Raw genomic sequence first — 23,214 nt, forward strand, 5'->3', positions numbered from 1 at the left:
TCACCTCACATTGTTTGTGTGTATGTATGGTGAGAATTCTTAATCCACTGTCTTAACAAATGTACAATATAGTATATGTAGATCAGAAAATCATCACATTGTAATCTTTAAATATAGACAATTTTATTAATCAATTATACCTCAACAAATCTGGGGGTGGGGGAAGAGGTTCCAGGTGCATCTCAAATTTACATAACGATTTATTGTTTTCTTATATTAGTGAAATAGGAATCAGTTGTCTTAGGGATATTATAGTCGCTTACATTTCAAGTTCTCTAGGGACAAAGGCAAAAACTAATCTAAAATAAATTTCCTTACCTGAGAATTTAATGAATACATCTCACACCCTGTGCTTAGACTGAAAAGAGTCCTTGAGCCCAACTAGGACTGTAGGGTTCAAATTTCCCACCAGAGCCAAGTGCTTGGGATTCCGTCTCTTAAGTACCAAATGAGTGGGGTTGGACCACTGATGGATGGAAGAAAGCTCAGTGCTGTCAAGGATCAAAGATTTAAATGGATGGAATTCCCTGGTGGTCCAGTGGTTAGGACTCCATACTTTCACTGCCGAGGGTGCAGGTTCAATCCCTGGTCAGGGAACTAAGATCCTGCAAGCTGCGCAGCACAGCCAAATTTTAAAAAAATAAAAAATAACTTAAAACTGAAGATTAAGATGAAGCCAGATTCTTTATTACAGATGATGAGGTCACATTTCAGTTTCTGTGTTTCTGAAAAAGGGTCACAGTTCCATGAGTGGCCTCCCAACCTTACAACAAACCCTTGAGAAATAAAATACTGCCTGCCTGCCATGTCAGTAAACAAAGGATGTTACATTTATCAGCAACTGCAGTGAGCCGGGGAGCCCTGAGGGAACTCAGGAAGGAAACAAAGAATACCTACCATCTAGCAGCCATCAGACTGCAGCCACTCCCAACAGTGGTGAGCCCTGAAGAAACTCAGGATGTGAAAACATAGGATACTGTAGCTGAGGTACACAACAAAGGAATGATTTCAGTGAGTCCAGACTCTTGCATCTTCCCATAGATAGAAAAGTGCTAAATTCCTTAACTTGAGATATCTAGTTTTCTCTTATTAACAGTAATCTTTTGTTCCTACTACCTGCCCTTTGTTGCAAAACTCCTGTATATCCTAGCCACCCCCTCACCTCCTCAGAGCAATCTTCTCAGGGTTGCTTAAGATGCTGCCTCCCAGGCTTGGAGTCCTCAGTATGTCTGCCGAATAAAACATAACTCTCAACTTTTAGGTGGTGAATATTTTTTTAGTCGACACACTTGTCCCCTAGAGAACACAAGACCCTCTTTTCCAGTGTGGCCAGGGGTTGGGTTGCACCCTGCAGGTTTGCAAACCCATTAACTGCCCAGTCTCAAGACCAAAGAAAGAGCCCGGAATCAGCCGTAGAGAAATTAATGGTTTAAGGGATAGGGGATCTTACATGTCCGAAGCAGAAGGCTCCTGGAGCTACACCCCACTGTAGACAGCAGATGTCAGGCAGAACGGTCTTCGTTGGGTGGGAGTTACCAGTAATGGAGGAAACTGACCTCAGACTGGCTCATCAGTTACCAGGAAACCTCACCACCCCTTTGATAAGCTATGAAAGTGGAGATAGTCTGATGTGAAGATTAGAACAATCAGTAGCCGGGGGCAAGTACCTAAGCATTTACTGATTAGGCTCTAAGATTAAGAGAGAGGATCAGTCATGTGAATAGGGTGTAGGTGAAGCAGGGCCTGGTAGAGCAGGGGATGTACAGAGAGCAAGAGAACAGCCATCTTGGGTGGCCTGATCATACACCTGCCTGGGCTACCCTCATGCTCTGTGCTTAGCTGCTCCATTGGGAAACTCAGTCAGAAATTCCCTGCGCTCATGTGTTCATATAGAGCTGGGCGAAAAAGTTCTGTTTCGACGCAAAGGAATCAGGCTGGGTCAGGTTTCCGCCCCACCCGCTGCCCTCAGCACGGGTCGGGGCAGGGGCGGGGCGGAAGCTAGTTTCCAAGAGTCACACGTCCTCCCGCCCAGCTGTCACTCAAGCACTGGGGGATGCGGCCTTGCAAACTGTCCAATCAGGGGCGCCGCTTGGGCAGGTGGGTGGGGCGACGCACTGCTCTAGCTCGGGCGTTTTCACTCCCTCAGGCCAGGGTAGCGATCCGGTTTCCCATCCTTCAATGACGGGGGTGGCAGTGCCTCAGAGTCTGTTGCGCTGTGACCTGCGGTGGTCATGGGAGTCGTAGGAAGGATTCAGAGAGACCCAGGAAAACTAGAAATGGTGAGTGTGGGTTACCAGGGAGCGGAGGTGGAGCGGGAGGGAAGGAGGCGTTGGTTGGAATTGACCCGAACCAGCTGTGATGGTACCGGGCCTCCCCGCTGTCAACTCCGGAGTCTTGAGGACGCGAGTGGCGCCGCTTGGATCTCGGTCCCCTCCGTCCGGCAGCGTGGGGGCGGGGCCGGCAGCCGAGGCCCCGGTGTCCTGTCCCGTCACTGCAAGCCGCGGCTTCGGCCCCGGCCCCGCAGCCCCACGTCCGCCCCAGATTGTGTGGTGACCACCGGGAGGGTCATCAGGGGACCATCGTGACGCGGGCTCCGTGGTTCGTGCGTGAGAGGAGCTGTGGTCTGGGGGGTCCCCAGTCCTTACTTTCTCCCAGGGGCACCCGTTTTCTCTTTGAGTTTTCCAATTATTTGGGTAACAGAGTCTCAAATCCACGACCCTGTCCCTTCAGCCTAGCTCTTTCTAGGGCTGGTAATAAATCCCTAAATTTTCACAATCCACCCCAAATTCCCAAAGCCATCTTTCCTTCTCTGATTCACAGCATCATTATCAACCATTTGTCCTCCGTGGTACATTTCAAACAGACCCAGTATTTTAACTATTTATCATTTTCCCCCAGAGCCCTGGATGGCCCTTTTTTTTTTCAGTTTACTTTTGTCTGTGGGTGTTTTCCATGAGAAGAAAGCAAAGAATAACCTCCTGGAATTAGGTTGTTCAAAATCCTTGTGCCTCTCCTCCCAGCCTCATTCCTGGGCACAGACATCCTATGGGTGGAGGTTCCTCTTTAAAACTTTCCTGGGTGATATGTGCCGTCAGCATTGGCCCTCCCTGGGATTGTCACCTTTAAAAGATTTATTCATGTATTTAAACATCATTTTTCAATCAGATAGAATGTATTTAATCAATACAGCTTCAAAGACAGTAGTATAAAATATTTTCAAAGAGGCAAAAGTGGTGAATTTCAGAAAAAATAAAATATTCCAGAATTACATTCCATTTACAAATTCTTGTTTTGCTTTTTTTCTTCCCCCAGGGGTGTGTAGTAAGTTTCTGAGGACTATTCTTTACTTTTGGGTGATTTCAAATGAAATTCTCAGATTGTGTGGTGTCTGCTGAGACTTGCAGACCAAGTGTTCAAGTGCGATTAAATATTTTCAAACCAGTTTCTTGCTTTGGAAATAATCATTAACTGACATCTTTTCTTCTGAAACGAGTAGATATTTTGTGTTTTCTGGTTGAACTAGTAACAGTGGCTTACAATTTTCTTATCTCCTTTCCACATAAATGATGGGTTTAAATTATTTTGCTGGATTGTTCAAACACCAGATTTGTGTCAGTTAAAACATCAACCATGTTCCAAAGCAACTCCAGTGCCGAGCAGAGGCCTATAGTCAGTGATCCACGCTTTCTTGAGCCTGTAAAGACGACTTGCAGGTCCAGTTGTTCTTCCTGGGGAGCCTCCACTGCAGGTGTCCTACGTGCTTACACCCATCATAGAAGGAGACTTATGCTGAGAGAAGCTACAGAGCCCTGGAAAGCTGGGGGTGCACCTGCAAGGAGGTGGGATTGATTCCCTTTCTGAGGTTGTAGTTGTGGTTCCATAGGCCTAGACATTTCTAGACGTCATGTTTGAGTTGTACATCCACAGTGTAGGTGCACTCAGTGTAATTTGTGCACATTGAGAGAGTCTGTTACGATCACATCCTCAGTCTTGTGGACAAAGGGTTTATGAATTTGGGTCAGAACCTTAAACTGAATCAGGCTGAGAGTTTCCTGACTTGTGAGACTAGAACCTAGTGGAGGCAGCACTTCCATGCTTACAGGACGCGGGAGGGCGTGTCAGCTCCCAGAATTCATTCATGTGGCTCCTCAGCTGTCCCTACCCTCCTTCTCCAGCGACTAACTCACTCTAGGGGTTATATCTTAGACCCCAAGTCTGGGAATTTGGTCATCTTTCTGAAAGTGGGTTTTTCTTCTGAACTGTAGCTAGAAGGCTGCTTATCTGTGTTGATTCCAGTATTTGTGTTTCTGTTGTTGTTGTTGTTGGAATCATTTATTACTTCTGTGACAATTTTTGATCCAAAAATGGTATTTGAGTACCAAATTAAAACACTGTGATTTTTAATGGTGGTTTATAGCAGAGCAAACGATTTTATTTTATACAATTTTTAAAACTATACAATTTCTCCTTTTAAGGTGAGTTCCCTCATTCAAGTTCTCCAGGTTTATTGCAGTCGTGTGTGCGTGTGTGTGTGTGTGTGTGTGTGTGTGTGTGTAAAAGGTGCCTCTGTTCTGTTCTGGGGTTGGTCCAAAACCAGGTAGAGTTCCAATGCGTGCAAAGCTCTAAAATTCTACCTTAAGGAGGTTTAATAAGCCAATATCAATTTCCAAGTACTTTGCAAAAATTGTTAAATTTTTCACATAAACACTGGAATCCTCAAAATCACACAGTCATTTCAAATATGTGTTTCTTTCTTTGCATTTCTTTCTCAGCTGAAGATTGCAGTTCTTTGACTCTAGTTTCCATTAGCTTTGGGGCTTTTAGTGTGTAAGTTGATTGAGAGATACGATGTGAGTAAAGCAAGAAAATTGTGGAAGCAATTAGAATTTTGTTCCATTTAGGCAAAAGAACTTCAACATGAGATGGGTGTATTTAAGTGCTCAGGTGCTTTTTCCATTAAAAAAATTATTTATTTATTATACAATTTTTAAAGGTTATACTCCATTTACAGTTATTAAGTATTTATCTTTCTCTGACTTATTTCACTTAGCGTAATGCCCTCCTGTCCCTAGGGAACTTTGACATTTAAAAGGCCATGCTGGGCTTCCCCTGGTGGCACAGTGGTTGAGAGTCCGCCTGCTGATGCAGGGGACACAGGTTCGTACCCTGGTTCGGGAAGATCCCACATGCAGCAGAGCAGCTGGGCCCGTGAGCCATGGCCGCTGAGCCTGCACGTCCAGAGCCTGTGCTCCGCAACGGGAGAGGCCACAGCAGTGAGAGGCCCACATACTGCAATAAATAAATAGATAGATAGATAGATAAATAGATAGATAGGTAGGCCATGCTCTTCTTAAAGCAAATGAAGTCTTATTTTAATGGATGTGAGGAAAAAACAATTGAATTTATATTTCTGTTGATATAAAGAAAACACCTCAAAGCTTATATACATCTTTTAAATTCCTAGTCTATTTCAGGGTTTAATTGCAAACCCCTAATATTTTACATTATGCCACTCATTCCTGAAAATATCCCCAGCGTGAAATGTAGTGGAGGAACAAACTTTTAGTTTGTCCTTTTAGTTAGAAAGGGATTTGTAAATCTTTGACAGTGTGCAGTTTTATATCTGTTAGCATTTAAAGGATTAAATCTTGGAGTGGTTTCCTATGTAGAAAAGTTAAAATTAATTTTAAAAAGCAAAAATTAATTTAAAATAATGATTAAGCATGGGAAAATATGACATATATCAGTTTCTCTCCTGATTTTAAATAAATCATGCACATAAGCGTTAAAAAATATTCCTAAAATAAGAAACTTAAGAAGACTCCCTACCTACATATCCTCCTCCACTCCTGTACTCTTACTCCACCCACTCTCACATTACCAGTTTTTGATTACTTCTTGATCATCCTATTAATGTTTCTTTATATAAAAACAAGCTAGTGCGAATGCGTGTTTCTCTTACCTGGGTTCGTCCTTTTTTTTTTTTTTTGCGGTACGCGGGCCTCTCACTGCTGTGGCCTCTCCCGTTGCGGAGCAACAGGCTCCGGACGCGCAAGCTCGGCGGCCATGGCTCACGGGCCCAGCCGCTCCGCGGCATGTGGGATCTCCCTGGACTGGGGCACAAACCCGTGTCCCCTGCGACGGCAGGCGGACTCTCAACCGCTGCGCCACCAGGGAAGCCCTGGGTTTGTTCTTATAATGAGTAGTCAGGATCCACATATTTGATGTTTGACTACTGAAAGATAAGCCTTTTCCCCTAGTGCTTCTTATCAGGACAGGCTGATAAGAAAGCCTGGAAGCTCCTGCTCTGTGAGCTGCCTGTTTGCTGGGGTCTCCTCCTGTGCGCTGTGCTGCCCCGTGTGGCATTGCTGATCCACCAAACCTGGGCTCTATATACAGAGGCAGTTTTGGTAATTCCTTGTCTTTTGGGAGCAGGAGCATGGCACTGGGGCCCTCCTTATAGTGGTCCTGAGTCCATGGCGTGGATGGAACCTATTTGTGTTTGGAGTGAAGGTATGACTGAGGCTGGGTTCACCCAGACCTTGGGGCAGGGGTGGGATCTTCGGGGGGTACTCGGATGATTATACCCTGTGAATGAGGTGAGCCCCTTGGATGGTCACTCCGAAAAGAGCAATTATTCCAGAGAGAAAGAGAAGAGAGAGTAAAGGTAGCCAGTAGGTGCCAGGCTGAGTCCACTCCTAATACCAGAGGGCTCACCAGGACCCTTAAGTACCTCTGCTGCTGCTGCCCCTGCCCCTACTGCAACAAAGATCCTGACCCTCTGAGTTATGATGGACAAAACCCATAGCCTCACAGTGGCACAGCAGAGGGATTAATTTAAAACAATTTAAGCCTAGGGTGCTTAATTTCTATAAAGTAACCAGTTATCATGAAGGAGGCCTCTGGGCACTGGGGTGAGGCTCTCTGGAGGAAAAAAATTATCAATACAAGAGAAGAGAGGACACCCTCTCCCCCAGAGTATATCCAGTGACCTAAAATACAAAACAGGGAAGGACTGGAGGGAGGGAACAAGAGAAGAAAGGTACTGAAACAAAGGAACACAATTTCACTCAATTGTAAATCCAAAGTATGCCAAAAAATTTGCATAGCAAAAAGATAGAAGGGGACTGCTTGGCTTTTGGTCCTCTATAATATGGGTTTGATTTAATATTAACATCTCCTGTACTGCACTAATTCACAAAACTTCATGTAATTAATCAAACTAGGTTTCAAATTACAGGTATACCTGGGGATCCCACTAAATTTAAACAATTTACCTCATCATCTTAGGAAGAATTACTGAATATAATATAAAGGACAAATAGGTATAGTTTGCCTTCAGCAGCAGAACTCTCATGTTGCCTAAATTTCTCATAGTCATATCGCCCATTGTCCCAAAATATCCCATAGTGAGCAGGGAAGCTCTGAACCCATGGTTCATTAAGTAAAATTAAATTAAGTCTTCTACTTCCAAATTGGCTAGACAAAATGAGACCCCAGAGAGAGACCTTAGCTATCAGTTAAATTAGTTAATATGGCCTGATATAAATTAAACAAGGCCTTGAATTTTTTTTTTTTTTTTTTTGCGGTACGCGGGCCTCTCACTGTTGTGGCCTCTCCCGCCGCGGAGCACAGGCTCCGGACGCGCAGGCTCAGCGGCCATGGCTCACGGGCCCAGCTGCTCCACGGCATGTGGGATCCTCCTGGACCGGGGCATGAACCCGTGTCCCCTGCATCGGCAGGCGGACTCTCAACCACTGCGCCACCAGGGAAGCCCAAGGCCTTGAATGATTGAAAAACATTATAAGAAATGTATTTAGGGAAAAGTGATTACTGCCAATTTTCTTCTTTTAATAGCCTTATTTGGTCTGCCCTTAAACCTGGAAAGGATGAATGACACCTCATAGTGGATTACAGCAACCCGAGCTGTGGTTACATCAAATTAACCCCTATTCCTAGTCTCCAGCATTATGGAAATTACTTACTCCATCCAATCAGCGGCTGGTAAATATCCTGCTCTCACAGATTTGATAAGTCTGTTCTGTTCAGTGCCTATTTCAACACCCTCTCAGCTGCAGTTGCCTTCACCTCTGAAGGGACATGATACACCTTTACCTTGTTACCCTCAGGGAACCTCAGCAGCTTGGCCATCCCACAGTCTCTGCAGGAAGATCTGAACTGCATGCACTTTGTTCCAGGAGCACAGGTATGACATCACACTAACGACATCCTCCTCTGAGGACATTCATTTCTCATTCATTCAGAACACACAATTATTGAAAAAAGGAGCTTGCGAAAAGTGTATGGGCCATTGACCCCACACATATGTAAGGCCCTTGGTTAAGTTCCTGAATGTTTTTTGGTAATTAGACAGCTGCTCCCTCCCTGACAATGTGAAGAAATATCTGTAATCCCTCTCAGCACCTACAAGATCTACCAGGTTCTTTTGGTGTTGGGGAGACAGCATATTCCTTATTTATGAATTTTACTTGAGCCCATTTTTACTATTACTTGGAAATTGGCCCCTACCTTGAGGGCACCCCTACTACAGAAGGCTCTGGACTGTGTTTAAATGGCCATACAACAGGCACTCCTGTTAGTTCCTTTGGAGTCTCCCTCAGTATAGAGGCTAATGCCTCCTGGAATTACCCGTGATGGCCTTAAGTTGTCTATAGGTTTCTGGTGCAAGGAACTGCCTTAGAACTTCAATTATCACCATGTACCGGGCTCTCTTGAAAATAGAGGCTCTCACAAGTGCTGAGCGTGCGATCCTCTGCTGAGCTGCCAATTATGCCTTTAACCTTGGAAATAGCACCCCATCGGGTCAGCATGCCTACCAACACCTCCATGTGACATGATGGAGTCAAACCTGTCCTGGCCTATGCCTCCTGCAGGAGGGTGGCCTCTTCCCTATTCAGTCCCTTGAAAGTTGCTTTGGTGTTGGAAAAGGTCACCACTTCCCCAGATGGAGGCTTCCCTGGGATTGACGGAATGCACAGCTTTTGGGTGTGCATAGACTTTAAGGATGACAATATGCATTCCTACATGATGAGCTCCGTGGAGAGTTGCTGCTCTTCATCCTTTAATTGTGATATCCCCGATGAATGACCAAACCCCAGGGTCACACTAACCAAACATCAGGCAGTCAGTCATCTTACTACTGACCAAAATTGGCCTCATCTACTTGTATTCACAGACTTTTGGACAGTTGTCTAAGAGTTGCCCCTTTGTGGTAAAAGAACTTCAGGAATCTCTGAACTCAAGAGATACCAAAAATATAAATCAAGGTAAATCTCGTCTAACATGCCCTAGGTCCAGAACACACGGTCTTGCCAGGACAATCCTCATCCATGTTGGAGTTCTAGACACGATTGATAGTAACCATGGCACTTCTCAGAATATGCAGTGCAGTTCTCTTCAACATGGCATTCAGTGGAAGTTTCACCTCTCTTACTGGTCTCAGGCTCATGGAGCACCATACTGCCTATTGAATAAGTTCAAATCAGTTGAATGAAAGGTGTCCTGTTTCAGTCATCAGTCAGTCAAATCGGGTGAATTGTAATTCGTTTGTCTTCATCTTTTTTTTCTAATACACTTCAGTTGTTTTAGGGTAGTTTTAGGTTTACAGGAAAATGGATCAGAAAGTATAGAGAATTCCCACATAACCCCTCTGCATCCACAGTTTGCACTACTTTTTACTTCTTGTTTAACTGGTACATTTGTTAAAATTGCTCAGCAAATACTGATACAGTAAATTGCATGGTTTACATTAGTATTGACTCTGTGTTATAAGATCTGTGGGTTTGGCAAATGTTTAATGACCTGTGTCCTTCATTTCTGTATCACATACAGTAGTTTCACTTCCCTAAACATCTTTTATGCCCCACCTATTCATTCATCCCTCCCTCCAACCCTCAAATCCTTCACAGCCTGAGATCTTTTTACTGGCCCATAGTTTTGTCTTTTCCAGGGTGTCATTCACTTGGAATCATACAGTGTGTAGCCTTGTGAGATTGGCTTCTTTCACTTAGCAGTATACTTTTAAGTTTCCTCCATGTGTTTTCATGGCTTGATACCTCATTTCCTTTTATCACTGAACAGTATTTCATTGTAAGGATATACCACTGCTTTATCCATTTGACTCTTGAAAGATATCTTGCTTAACTCTTAACCCTTGCCAAGTATGAATAAAGTACCTACAAACATTCATATGTACGGTTTTGTGAAAATGTGAGATCGTGAGGTCAACTCATTTAGGTCAATACCAACAAGTGTGATGGTTGGATCTTAGTATGAGAAGTAGGAGTGTATTTAGTTTCGACAGAAAATTCCTGTCTTCCAATACAGGCATATCAAATTTCATTCCCACCAACAATGAATAAGGATTATCTATAGCTTCACGTCTTCACCAATGGGTGGTGTTCTGAGTGTTTCAAAATTTTTGGCATTTAATAATATGTAGTGATGGCTTATTGTTTTATTTGTAATCCCCCAGTGATGTATGTTGAGCATGTTTTCAAATTCCTTATTTTCCATCTGTCTTTCTTTGGTGAGTTGTCTGTTCACATCTTTTGCCCATTTTTATTTGGAGTATTTGTAATCTTATTGTTGTGCCCTAAGAGTTCTTTAGATGTTTTGGGTATCAGTTATTTATCAGATAAGTGTTTTACAAAGGATTTTCTCCTGGTGTGTGACTTGCCTTTTCATTCTCTAAACACTTTTTCCAGAGCGGAAGTTTTTCATTTTAATGAAGTGAAACTTAGCATTTTTTCTCTTTTGTGGATTTTTGTGTGTGTGTCTTATTGAAAAATTTATTACCGAACCCAAGGTCACCTATAGTTTCTCATATGTTATCTTCTAGAAGGTTTTTGCTTTTTCATTTTACATTTAGATATATGATTTGTTTAAAGTTAATTTTTGTGAAAGGTGTGTGTGTCGACTTTCATTTTGTTTATGCTCATGTGTGTTTCTATGTGAATATCCATTATTACAGCACTGTTGAAAAGACTTGACTTTTTCTGTTGAATTGCCTTTACTCCTTTGTCAAAGATCAGTTGACTGTATTTATGTGTGTCTATAGGAAAGCAATTGACTTGTGTATCCTTCAACCTTACTATACACTGTTACTTATTCCAGGGGTTATCTCTGTTGTTGTGGATGCTATCAGATGTTTTGCATACACAATCATGTCATAAGGAACAAAGACAGTTTTATTTGTTGTTTCCCACTCTGTATACCTTTTATTTCTTTTTCTTACCTTACTGCATTGGCTAGGGCTTCCAGTACATTGTTTCATAGCAGCAGTGAAAGGAAACTTCCTTGCCCTATTCCCATCTTAACAGTAAAGCATCCAGCTTCTCACGACTCAGTATGATCTTACCTACAGGTGTTGTGTAGTTGTTCTTTTTTAAGAAGAGAGCCTTCCCCTCAATTTCTAGTTCTAGTTTGTTATCATAAATGGATGTTGGATGGTGTCAAATCTTTTTTCATGGTTATTTCCTCCTTTTATTTCTGATTTAGTAATTTCTGTTTTTCTTCTTTTCTCAGTTGTCTTGATTAGATGTTTATCATTTTTATTAAATTAATATTTTCAAAGGACTAGCTTTGGGATTTGAAAACTAAGAGTTTGGGTTTTTTTTTAAAGAACCATACTTTATTCTTTCTTTTTTTAAAATTTATTTATTTTTATTGTTGGCTGTGTTGGGTCTTCATTGCTGCGTGTGAGCTTCTCTAGTTGCAGCAAGTGGGGGCTACTCCTCGTTGCGGTGCACAGGCTTCTCATTGCAGTGGCCTCTCTTGTTGTGGAGCATGGACTTTAGGCGCGCGGGCTTCATTAGTTGTGGCACACGGGCCCAGTAATTGTGGCTCGTGGGCTCTAGAGCGCAGGCTCAGTAGTTGTGGTGCACGGGCTTAGTCGCTCCATGGCATATGGGATTCACCCGGACCAGGGCTCGAACCCGTGTCCCCTGCATTGGCAGGCAGATTCTTAACCACTGCACCACCAGGGAAGTCCCAAGAGAGTGTTTTTCTTTCTTTCAAAACTTTAAATACAGGGATACCTCAGAGATTGGGGGTTCTGTTCAGGACCACCACAATAAAGTGAGTCACACTTATTTTTTGGTTTCCCAGTGCATATAAAAGTTATGTTTATACTATATTGTAGCCTATTAAGTATGCAATAGCATTATGTCTAAAAAAACAATCTACAAAGCTCAATTTTAAAACTTTATTGCTAAAAAGTGTTAGCTGTCATCTGGCAATGTAGGGTTGCCACAAACTTTTAATATGTAAAATACACAAAACCTGCAAAGTACAATACAGTGAAGCACAATGAAATGAAGTATGCCTGCCTGTACAGTATTTCACTCCACTCTCTTCTTCCTTGTGTTGTTTCTGAAAACAAGTCTGATTTAATTCAAGTCTTTTTTTCGCTATGCAAATCAAAGCTACAATTAGGTACCACCTGACAGTGGTCAGAATGACCATCATTAAAGAGTCTACAAATAACAAATGCTGGAAAGGGTGTGGAGAAAAGGGAACCCTCCTACACTGTTGGTGGGAATCTAAGTTGGTGCAGCCACTATGGAAAACAGTACGGAGTTTCCTTAAAAAGCTAAAAATAGAGTTGCCATATGAGCCAGCAATTCCAGTCCTGGACATATAGACAAAACTATAATTAGAAAAGATACATACACCCCTATGTTCATAGCAGCACTATTCACAATAGCCAAGCCACTATTCACAATCTAAATGTCCATCAATAGATGAATGAAGAAGATTGGTGTATATATATACATATATATATAAATATATACACACACACACAAAAAAAAAACAGGAATACTACTCAGTCATAAAAAAGAATAAAATAATGCCATGTGCAGCAACATGGATGGACCTAAACATTATCATACTAAGTGAAGTAAGTCAGAACGAGAAAGACAAATACCATATGATATCACTTATATGTGGAATCTAAAATATGACACAAATGAACTTATCTATGAAACAGAAACAGACTCACAGATATAGAGAACAGACTAGTGGTTGCCAGGAGGGAGTGGGGGACGGATGGATTGGGAGTTTGGGATTAGCAGATGCAAACTATTATATACAGAATGGATAAACAACAAGGTCCTACTGTATAGCATGGAACTATAGTCAATATCCTGTAATAAACCATAATGGAAAGGAATATGAAAAAGAATATATATGTATAACTGATTCACTTTGCTGTACAGCAGAAATTAACACAACATTGTAGGGACTTCCCTGGTGGTCCAGTGGGTAAGACTCTTGAGCTCCCAATGCAGGGGTCTTGGGTTTGATCCCTTGTCAGGGAACTAGATCCTGCATGCATGCCACAGCTAAAACCCGGTGCAGCCTAAATAAGTAAATAAATGTAATAAATAAATATATATATATATATATATATGTATATATATTAACCACAACATTGGGCTTCCCTGGTGGCACAGTGGTTGGTGGCACAGTGGTTGAGAATCTGCCTGCTAATGCAGGGCACATGGGTTCGAGCCCTGGTCTGGGAAGGATCCCACATGCCACGGAGCAACTAGGCCTGTGAGCCACAACTACTGAGCCTGCGTGTCTGGAACCTGTGCTCCACAACAAGAGAGGCAGCAATAGTGAGAGGCCCATGCACTGCAATAAAGAGTGGCCCACGCTTGCCACAACTAGAGAAAGCCCTCGCACAGAAATGAAGACCCAACACAGCAAAAATAAATAAATAAAATTTTAAAACAAAGGACTAGTCTTTAAAAAAAAAAACCACAACATTGTAAATCAACTATACTTCAATAAAATAAAAAAATTTTTAATCTTTTTTTCTCTATAACTAAGGTGTTTCTTCTGCTAGCTCTTTTCAATATATTCTTTTTCTTCAGTTTGAATATGATATACTTGAGTGTGCTTTTTTTAAAATTAATTTTATTTATTTTTTGGCTGCATTGGGTCTTTGTTGCTCTGTGCGGGCTTTCTCTAGCTGTGGCGAGTGGGGGCTACTCTTCGTTGTGGTGCATGGGCTTCTCATTGCGGTGGCTTCTCTAGTTGCAGAGCACGGGCTCTAGGCGCTCGGGCTTCAGTTGTTGTGGTGCACGGGCTTAGTTGCTCTGCAGCATATGGGATCTTCCTGGACCAGGGCTTGAACCCGTGTCCCCTGCACTGGCAGGCTGATTCTTAACCACTGCGTCATGGGTGTACATTTTTTAGCGTTTTCATTTTGTGTTCTCTGAGCTTCCTGGATCTGTGGTTTGCCATCAATGATTAATTTTTGAAAAATCTCAGTGATTATTATTTCAGTTATTTTTTCTGTTCATTTCTGTCTTTCTTTTCCTTCAGGTATTTCCATTGTGTGTATTTTAAACATTCTGTCATTGTCCTACAGTTCATGGATATTGTGTTCTGCATTGTTTGTCATTTTTGTCTTTGAACTAGCTTCTGGTGAAATAGATTGTTTTCAGTATAGGCCTTGTATCTTTATTTTCTGTTTCCGAATTTTGAAACCAGTGGTTTCCTGTGACTTCAGAGCTCTGATGGAACTAAGAAGAGTTGTTGATTTCAAGTGTTTTCACTTTTTTCTATGAGGGTGGGAATGATGGCATCCAAAACCAGAAACCAGAGTTCTCTGACTCCAGTTTTTGTTGACTGGCTGCTGACAACCTTAAAGTCTCATCCCCCCTCATTTCTCTTTGACCCACATCTATACAAAGTGATAAGAGTGCCTTGGTGCTCCTTCCTTTGGCAGTAGCAAAACAGTCAGTCCTCATAAGATCCTGTTCTTGTATGTGAACCCTCACCCAAACCCACCCCCAACCTCAATTAAAAAAAAAAAAAGTCCAGGCACCTTTCCTTTCTCTCTCAAGCCATTTCATGACAGCTGGAGAAGTATGACTTACTTTCCCCAGAGACCTCAATTATGGAAGTAAACCCTTTCATTCACTATTGGTAGTATGTGGTGTCATCAACTAAGGAATTCATATGTTCAGTGATCAAGCCATCATACTTCTGTATACCAGATAGGAGCTTGGGAATTAGAGAAATTGGGAGAACAGCCTCTAGAATGGCTGATTAGGAAACACTTCTTCCTGCTGTTTGAAAATGGAGATTTTAGAGTCGTTTGGAGGAAAGCACTGCTGAATCCTTCATATATTTTATGGGCAAATTAGCCATGAATCCATTATGATTTTCAGTGAACACACTTGCAGTCTGCAGCTGTTTCTCAAGGTCAACAAGGCACAGGGACCAGTGTTCTGGTTCTTCCATAAAGAGCTCTTCTGGCATATTACCACACTTTGTGTGCCTCTAAGCAGCCCCAAGGCACACAAGTATAGGAACTTTGTGGTCTAAGTTGTGACATCTTCTTCCTAGTATCTGAACTCTAAGTTCCAAATAACTTTCTAGTCCATCAAACCAGAGAGAGAAAGGGAAAACTGAGCCTGTGGTAAGTATTACACAAGGTAAAAGCAATACTTCCCGACAAGGATATTTTCATTCCACCAGCTACATCATACCACACTACTTCTAAAGGCCTGGAGTACTTAGGGATGAAATAGCCAGCTGGACCTTATTAAAAGCTGGATTTCTACAGGTGTTCTGGATTCTCGTGTTTGGTGATAGGAATAGAAGTAAAAGCTTTTAGTTTTCACTATGTTTTTATTTAGTAAAGTCTTATGCAAATTTGACCCTTTGGCTCATGATGTGCTGTAAATGGTGGGTAATAAGAAGGGCGAGGGAAGGGTTTTCCTCACAAGGAATCCATGATCTTAAAATGATATTTGTTTCATGTGTGTAGCGTTTCTCTCATTTCCCAACATGCTCTGGACCCTGCAATTAGAGAAAAATAAGATGTGACGAGATCACAATAAAACTATGTAAATAATTTGCATGTTTTCACAATGCTGTTAAACTTACGAGGAAGTGTGGACAGAGAGTAAGTTTCTGATGACCAAGTCATAGAATAAATGTTTGGAGATGACAGAATCATACGTAACCTTCGTATAAATGGTGTACAGATGTCCAGTGCTGTTAGTCTCACACACCCTACTATACACATATTTGGGATATTTTAGGACTCAGTGACCTTTGAGGATGTGGCTGTGAACTTCACCCTGGAGGAGTGGGCTTTACTGGATCCTTCACAGAAGAAACTCTACAGAGATGTGATGCGGGAAACGTTGAGGAACCTGGCCTCAGTAGGTGAGGATGACAACTTACCTTTACTTTGTAAATTAGAGAACACATGTTTCTTGCTCATTAACATTGTTCCAAGATGTTGAATGTGGAAATGCAGGATGTTGCTAAATAAACTAGGCATGGTCACAGCTGACAATGGACTTAGATAGTTTTTCTATAACTTCTAATATCTTGGAATCATTTTTCTTGGTCTGAAATTTAGGAGAAAAATGGGAAGATCATGACATTGAAGATCAGTACAAAAACCAGGGGAGAAAAGTAAGGTAAGTCACACTCACAATATAAAATAGTGCCTCATGTGAGTATCCTTTTATGTTATGCAATTTTAAAAGAAGGAAATAAAAGAAATAATGCATGCTCCAAATTTAGTTATTCTTAGAAAATTTTCACCAAAATTACTTTCTTATGTGACATAGATGTTCAGTGTTTGCAAAATAGTTCAACACTGTAAATAACTCTATATGAATGTCACTGTTTTGATGATTGCAAGAGCATTTCTTATATTCAACTTGAAACAATTCAGACAAGGCATAAAACCTACACTATTGCTATAAGTGATAAAAATGTACTTCAAATATCCTACTATTGAGTATAAAATTGTTAATAAAGACCTCATTGATAATATACTCCTTGTTTTTTACAGAAGTCATGTAGTAGAGAGACTCTGTGAAAGTAAAGAGGGTAGTCAGTGTGGAGAAAACTTCAGCCTTATTCCAAATCTCAGTCTGAACAAGAAAACTACTGGAGTGAAACCACGTGAATGCAGTACATGTGGAAAAGTCTTTACGCGTCATTCATCCCTTAAGAGACACATGAGCTGTCACACTGAACGTAAACCATATGAGTATCAGAAACATGGAGAGAAGCCATATAAATGTAAGAAATGTGGTAAAGCCTTTAGCTATCTCCAGTTTTTGGAGGCACATGAAAAAAATCACAATCGAGAGAAAAAATATAAATGTAAGGAATGTGGAAAAGCATTCCATTCCCGCGCATCCTTTCAAACACATGAAAGGATTCACACAGGAGAAAAACCCTATGAATGTAAGCAATGTGGGGAAGCTTTCATGTGGAGCACAGCGTTTCGAAGACACATGGTAACACACACTGGAGATGCTCCATATACATGTAAGGAATGCGGGAAAGCTTTTAATTGTTCCTCTTCATTGCGAACACATGAAACAACTCACAGTGAAGAGAAACCCTATCAGTGTAAACAATGTGGAAAATTCCTTAGATACTATCATACTTTTCGAACACATGAAAGGACTCATACAGGGGAGAAACCCTATGAATGTAAGCAGTGTGGTAAAGCCTTCAGTTGTCCCAGTTCTTTTCGAAAACATGAAAGAATTCATACTGGGGAAAAGCCTTATGAATGTAAAGAATGTGGAAGAGCCTTCAGAGGTCTCTCAAGCCTTCGAGCACACATGATCACTCACACTGGAGATGGACCTTATAAATGTAAGGAATGTGATAGAGCCTTCATTTCTCCTAGTTCTTTTCGAATACATCAAAGGATTCACACTGGAGAGAAACCCTATGAATGTAAACAATGTGGTAAAGCCTTCAGTTACTATAATTCCTTACAGTCACACAGAAGGACTCATACTGGAGAGAAACCCTATGAATGCAAGGAATGTGGGAAGGCCCTCTCCCATCACCAAACCTTAAAAATACACATGAGACTGCACACTGGAGAGAAGCCCTATGAATGTAAACAGTGTGGTAAAGCCTTCAGATATTACCCTTCCTTTCACAAACACAAACAAATTCATACTGGAGGGAAACCCTTTGAATGTGAACAATGTGGTAAAGCCTTCAGTTATTACAATTCCTTACAGTCACACGGAAGAACTCATACTGGAGAGAAACCCTATGAATGCAAGGAATGTGGGAAAGCCCTCTCCCATCACCAGACCTTAAGAGTACACATGAGACTGCACACTGGAGAGAAACCCTATGAATGTGAACAATGTGGTAGAGCTTTCAGATATTACACTTCCTTCCAAAAGCACAAAAGAGTTCATACTGAGAAGAAATCCTGTGAATAAGGAATATGGAAAAGCCTTTAGTTGATCAACTTCACTTTGAAAACATGAAAGAAGCCACACTGGAGAGAAAACCTGTCAGTGTAAACAAGGCGGGAAAGCCTTCAGGTATTTTCAGAGTTTGAAAACGCATGAAAGGACTTCCATAGAAGAGAAACCTTGTAAGCATTGTGGTAGACCCTGCAGAGATTACACTTCATTAGAAATGCGCAAAAGAACTCATAGTGAAGAGAAACCCTGTGACTGTAAGGAATGTGGAAAAGCCTTCAGATGTTATCAGAGTTTTTTTTTTGAAGGTGTGAAAAAGAGTAGAGGGAATGTGGTAAACCCCTCATTTGTCACAAACCATTTGAAGACGTGTGAGAACACACACTGGATAGACACCATATAAATGTAAAGAATGTTGGAAAGCCTTGTCATCCCAGTTCTGAAAGGATGAAAGGACTCACTGGACAAAAACTCTTGAGTTAAACAGCCTGGGAAAGATTTCAGTGAGCCCACATCTTTACATGTGAAAAAGAATATAAATGTAAGTAACATGAGAAAGCTTTATGGAAACTAATCTATGTATAACGTTCCAGAAAATAGGAAAGAGTTGTTATTAAAGTTGTGAATATAAGTCATATGTTTCCACAGCAGTACATAAGATTAATAGGTAGTGCTTTTTCTTTAAATCAGTTAATAATATTTTCTCTTTCCTGTTTGAAATCTGTTGGATCATAGGTGAATTGAAGCATATTTCTAATAATGCAATTAGGTTAACATTGTTTTATACTGTTTCATTTGTTCTGTGTTAAGGGGCCACTGAAAAATGAGTTTGGTATTTGGATTTTCCTAATGGCTTTGTGGCAGTTCTTGGATATCCTAGTCCAGTATATATATTTATCTTTCTTACCGACAAAGCTCCTTTTGGGGGGTGAAGAGTATAAGAGCCTTTTTCCATTTTCCATACTAATAAACAGTTGAATAAATATTTATGTATGCCTCACTTATAAAAGAATATAGTTTCCATGTGAATTATTATTTTCATATTTCAGTCTTTGCTTTATGTCCTTCCTTCTGACTATAATTTGGTGAATAGACTTTGAATTAAGAAGAGAGGCCTGATGGGGCAACAAAATCTAGAGCTGGAGTTATTCCCCCTGTAGGTAATGTTAGGAATGAGATTTTCCAGAACTCATCCCCTTTGTGGTTCCTTGTTAGAATCCACCAATTGTCTGACTTGCATGAGATTTGGAAGGCAGAAGTGAGGAAGGCAGTAGTCAGATTTCACATACAGAGAGAGACAGACAGATGCACAGGAGCTTCAGGTATACCATCTTCCAGCCCATTTCCATATTTTTTGCCCTTCCAGCCAAGAGTATCCTCAAAACCACAAATAACTGTATGATATCAATTTTTCTGAGAGCTCTGGTTTCAACTGATGTCTTCCCAAGATCCACATCAAAAATCCAGCTTCTCCAGGGTCTCTTGTGTCCACCAGGAAACTAATCAGATTGTCATGGTTGGGAGTATTCTTTGATTTCCCCTCTTCTCTAGATTATATCCATATAAGGTCTGATTTGTGTAGGAAACACCTTGTGCTGTTAACAGTCCTAGTGAGTATGTTTTCCTGATTCACCATGACATCTGCAATGGTGTAATCAGAAAGAATGACATGGGAGTTTTTTCTCTACTGCAGTGTTCACTGGCTGCCTTCACTTGGTCTTTCCATGTGAGAATAAGCACCTTTCTCCTGTCAGGAGACTGAGTTTTTCTTGTTTCTTGGAGCTCAATGTAATACCTCAGTGTTTTCAATTTTGTTTGACTGTATGTGATTAAACTATGTATATTTTTTTGTTACAGGAATGCTTCTATAGTTCTTTAATAGAAATATGTTATTAACTGTTTTCTAAGCTGTCCAATGCTAACAAATATTATTATGTATTTCATTTCCTGACAGGATATATTAAAATATCCCCTTATAATTATGTATTTTCAGATAAACTTTCCAATTTTCTTTCACTTAATCATTTATATCTTAAGTCAATTTTATGTACATACAAGTTCAGGTATGTTTTCCTCAGGTAAATTCTATTTTTTATTCTTTTGTAGTTACGATATTTATTATGAAATTAATTTCTCATTTATTCTTAGTACCAGATACTTAAATCATGTTGTTGTTTTTTTAAGCGCCCTCTTGTCAGTGACCTACAGGATTGCGCTTGTAGTCAAAGAGAGGAGTGTAATGAATTCTAATAAGAATGAGCACAAACCATTAAGTGATGTGAGGTATAATAGTACAGGATGCTCAGAAGGACTTCTTCTTATAGGAGTTATATACTTCTTCTTATAGGCTTGTGTTAGAGGATTTGACTGCTACCCAAGAAAGCAAGATGTTTTTCTGTATTGGATGCCGTGAGGAGGGTAACTTTATTCTTTCGTTGGTTATCATAATCCTTGTTTTCTAGAAGGCAAAAACAGTGTAGTGGAGCTAAACTTAATTCATAAGAAGCCCCAGTTACATTAGAAAGAAGAGGGGTATACTGGTCATTTTTATTATTTGGAGCTTTATCTTTTATCATTTTTAGAGATATGGTTACAAAATACCCTAATTTTTCTCTTGGTCCATCATAGTCAACAAATACCTTTGATGAAGGTGGTGTGTGACATTTTTCTCTTCACCAGGAAAAGACTTGGCCTTGCAAAGAATGCAGGCCAGTTCCCTGTCCTCTGGAACAGCTTTTGCCTTTCCTACTTGTTATCCAAACACTGATGTACTTCCTACAGTGTATTAGACACCCCTTACTATAAAGTTCAAGTATTTTTTAATATCTCATTTATGACTCAACTGATGTTTGTAAGTTTAGATAATTTGTGAGAGAACACATACCTAGCAAAAGAGAAAGACAGGACCACTGTTGCAATCAAGCCTTTTTTTCTCAGAGACTATACTCTTTTTTTTTTTTTAACATCTTTATTGGAGTATAATTGCTTTACAATGGTGTGTTAGTTTCTGCTTTATAACAAAGTGAATCAGTTATACCTATACATATATCCCCATATCTCTTCCCTCTTGCATCTCCCTTCCTCCCACCCTCCCTATCCCACCCCTCTAGGTGGTCACAAAGCACCAAGCTGATCTCCCTGTGCTATGTGGCTGCTTCCCACTAGCTATTTATTTTACATTTGGTAGTGTATATATGTCCATGCCACTCTCTCACTTAGTCTCAGCTTACCCTTCCCCCTCCCCATATCCTCAAGTCCATTCTCTAGTAGGTCTGCGTCTTTATTCCCGTCTTGCCCCTAGGTTCTTCATGACCTTTTTTTTTTTCTTAGATTCCATATATATGTGTTAGCATACGGTATTTGTTTTTCTCTTTCTGACTTACTTTACTCTGTATGACAGACTCTAGGTCCATCCACCTCACTACAAATAACTCAATTTCGTTTCTTTTTATGGCTGAGTAATATTCCATTGTATATATGTGCCACATCTTCTTTATCCATTCATCTGTTGATGGACACTTAGGTTGCTTCCATATCCTGGCTATTGTAAATAGAGCTGCAATGAACATTGTGGTACATGACTCTTTTTGAATTATGGTTTTCTCAGGGTATATGCCCAGTAGTGGGATTGCTGGGTCGACTATACTCTTAATGCTAATGTTTCAACATCCCTCATTGCCATGTACTTTAGAGTCAGCGTACCCCATTTAGCACAAATAATCAAGGCACTGTAGGATTTGGATACAGCAGCATGAGACAAACAGGTTCTTGCAGTCCTGGTGCTTATATTTTTGTGGGAAAAGAGATATGGTAAATGGTAAAGCTTTGGTTTATAGATGGAAATAAGGGCTTTGATGGAATGTAAGACAATAATGTGAGAAAATAGGGAACCTGCGGTGTGTATATATCTTTTCCCTGAGGGTAAGTGCCTCAGTGAATGATGATGTCATTATTGATCACTGAATTTCTACCATATAATACATCTTAAACACTCTTTCAGGAACTGCTTGGCTGTATAATTAAATAGATTGCACCAGTATATAAATCCTGCATTCCTGTGATTCACAGTAAAGATTCCCCATAAAGATAAAGATACAGACATGGTTCATCTTCGTTTTTGCAACTGTTAAACATTTTGTATATAGAATATGTGCTCATGAGTTTGGACATTGTTACCTGGATCTTGGGACTTCCTATTGATTTGGGCTATGTCATTTGAGGGAATTTTCATTTACATTTACATTTTCTAAAATGTTACAGTATTTGGCATTTTCATTTTGCTCCTTTACACACTAAGCAGCACAATGTTTACCCCCATTAAATCATGGAGTTCCTCCCATTTAGGGAAACACATTCATCTACACTGTTCTAGCCCATCCTGAGTTTATCCTATGAGTAGAGTGATAACTGTGCAAGTCTGCTGTGGTTTCCCAGTGGAAACATGAAAAAAAGCTGTGGACGTTTAGATGCAGTCATCCAAGGAATAATTGAGGTGAGCTGTAGAGAGAGGGTATTATTTCGGGTAATATCCTAATTTAGTATAAAAGGAGAAATGAGAAATTTTCCAATGTCTTTTTATTGCAGGAATGGTTGGAAGTCTTGTGCATCAGCGATCCATTGGCCCATTTTGCTATTCAGAGGTTTCATTTCCATATGCTTAGACTTCGAGCATGTGTTGTGTAAGAGTAGGAGACAAAAGTAATAGCTGTGAGGATGGACCGGGAGTTTGGGGTTGGTAGATGGCAAACTATTACATTTAGAATGGATAAACAACAAGGTCCTAATGTATAGCACAGGGAACTATATTCAATATCCTGTGATAAACCATGATGGAAAAGAATGCCTATATGTGTATAACTGGGTCACTTTGCTGTACAGCAGAGATTGGCACAGCGTTACAAATCAACTATACCTCAATCTTAAAAAGTAATAGCTGTGAGTTTTTATAAAGTTTTATAAATAT

General features: G+C 40.6%; 1 protein-coding gene across 3 annotated transcripts in view; it reads left to right on the forward strand.

The window, feature by feature from the left end:
* LOC308616714 (uncharacterized protein) overlaps positions 1–19,244 on the forward strand; it is a 59,702-nt gene extending 40,458 nt beyond the window's left edge. The window contains exons 1-5 of one of the 3 annotated variants that reach the window (XM_081233078.1): positions 2,197–2,279; positions 8,130–8,206; positions 16,089–16,215; positions 16,415–16,475; positions 16,856–19,244. In XM_081233078.1, the coding sequence (XP_081089204.1) occupies positions 8,183–8,206; positions 16,089–16,215; positions 16,415–16,475; positions 16,856–18,266 (1,623 nt within the window). In that variant the 5' untranslated portion in view covers positions 2,197–2,279; positions 8,130–8,182 and the 3' untranslated portion in view covers positions 18,267–19,244. Of the gene's footprint in view, positions 1–2,151; positions 2,280–8,129; positions 8,207–16,088; positions 16,216–16,414; positions 16,476–16,855 lie in introns of those variants that run through there. The other 2 variants (XM_081233079.1, XM_081233077.1) reach the window with 2 other exon arrangements.
* The last annotated feature ends 3,970 nt before the right edge of the window (positions 19,245–23,214 follow it).

This window comes from Mesoplodon bidens (genome assembly GCF_964165515.1).
Source record: "Mesoplodon bidens genome assembly, chromosome: 4".
Taxonomy (NCBI): domain Eukaryota; kingdom Metazoa; phylum Chordata; class Mammalia; order Artiodactyla; family Ziphiidae; genus Mesoplodon; species Mesoplodon bidens.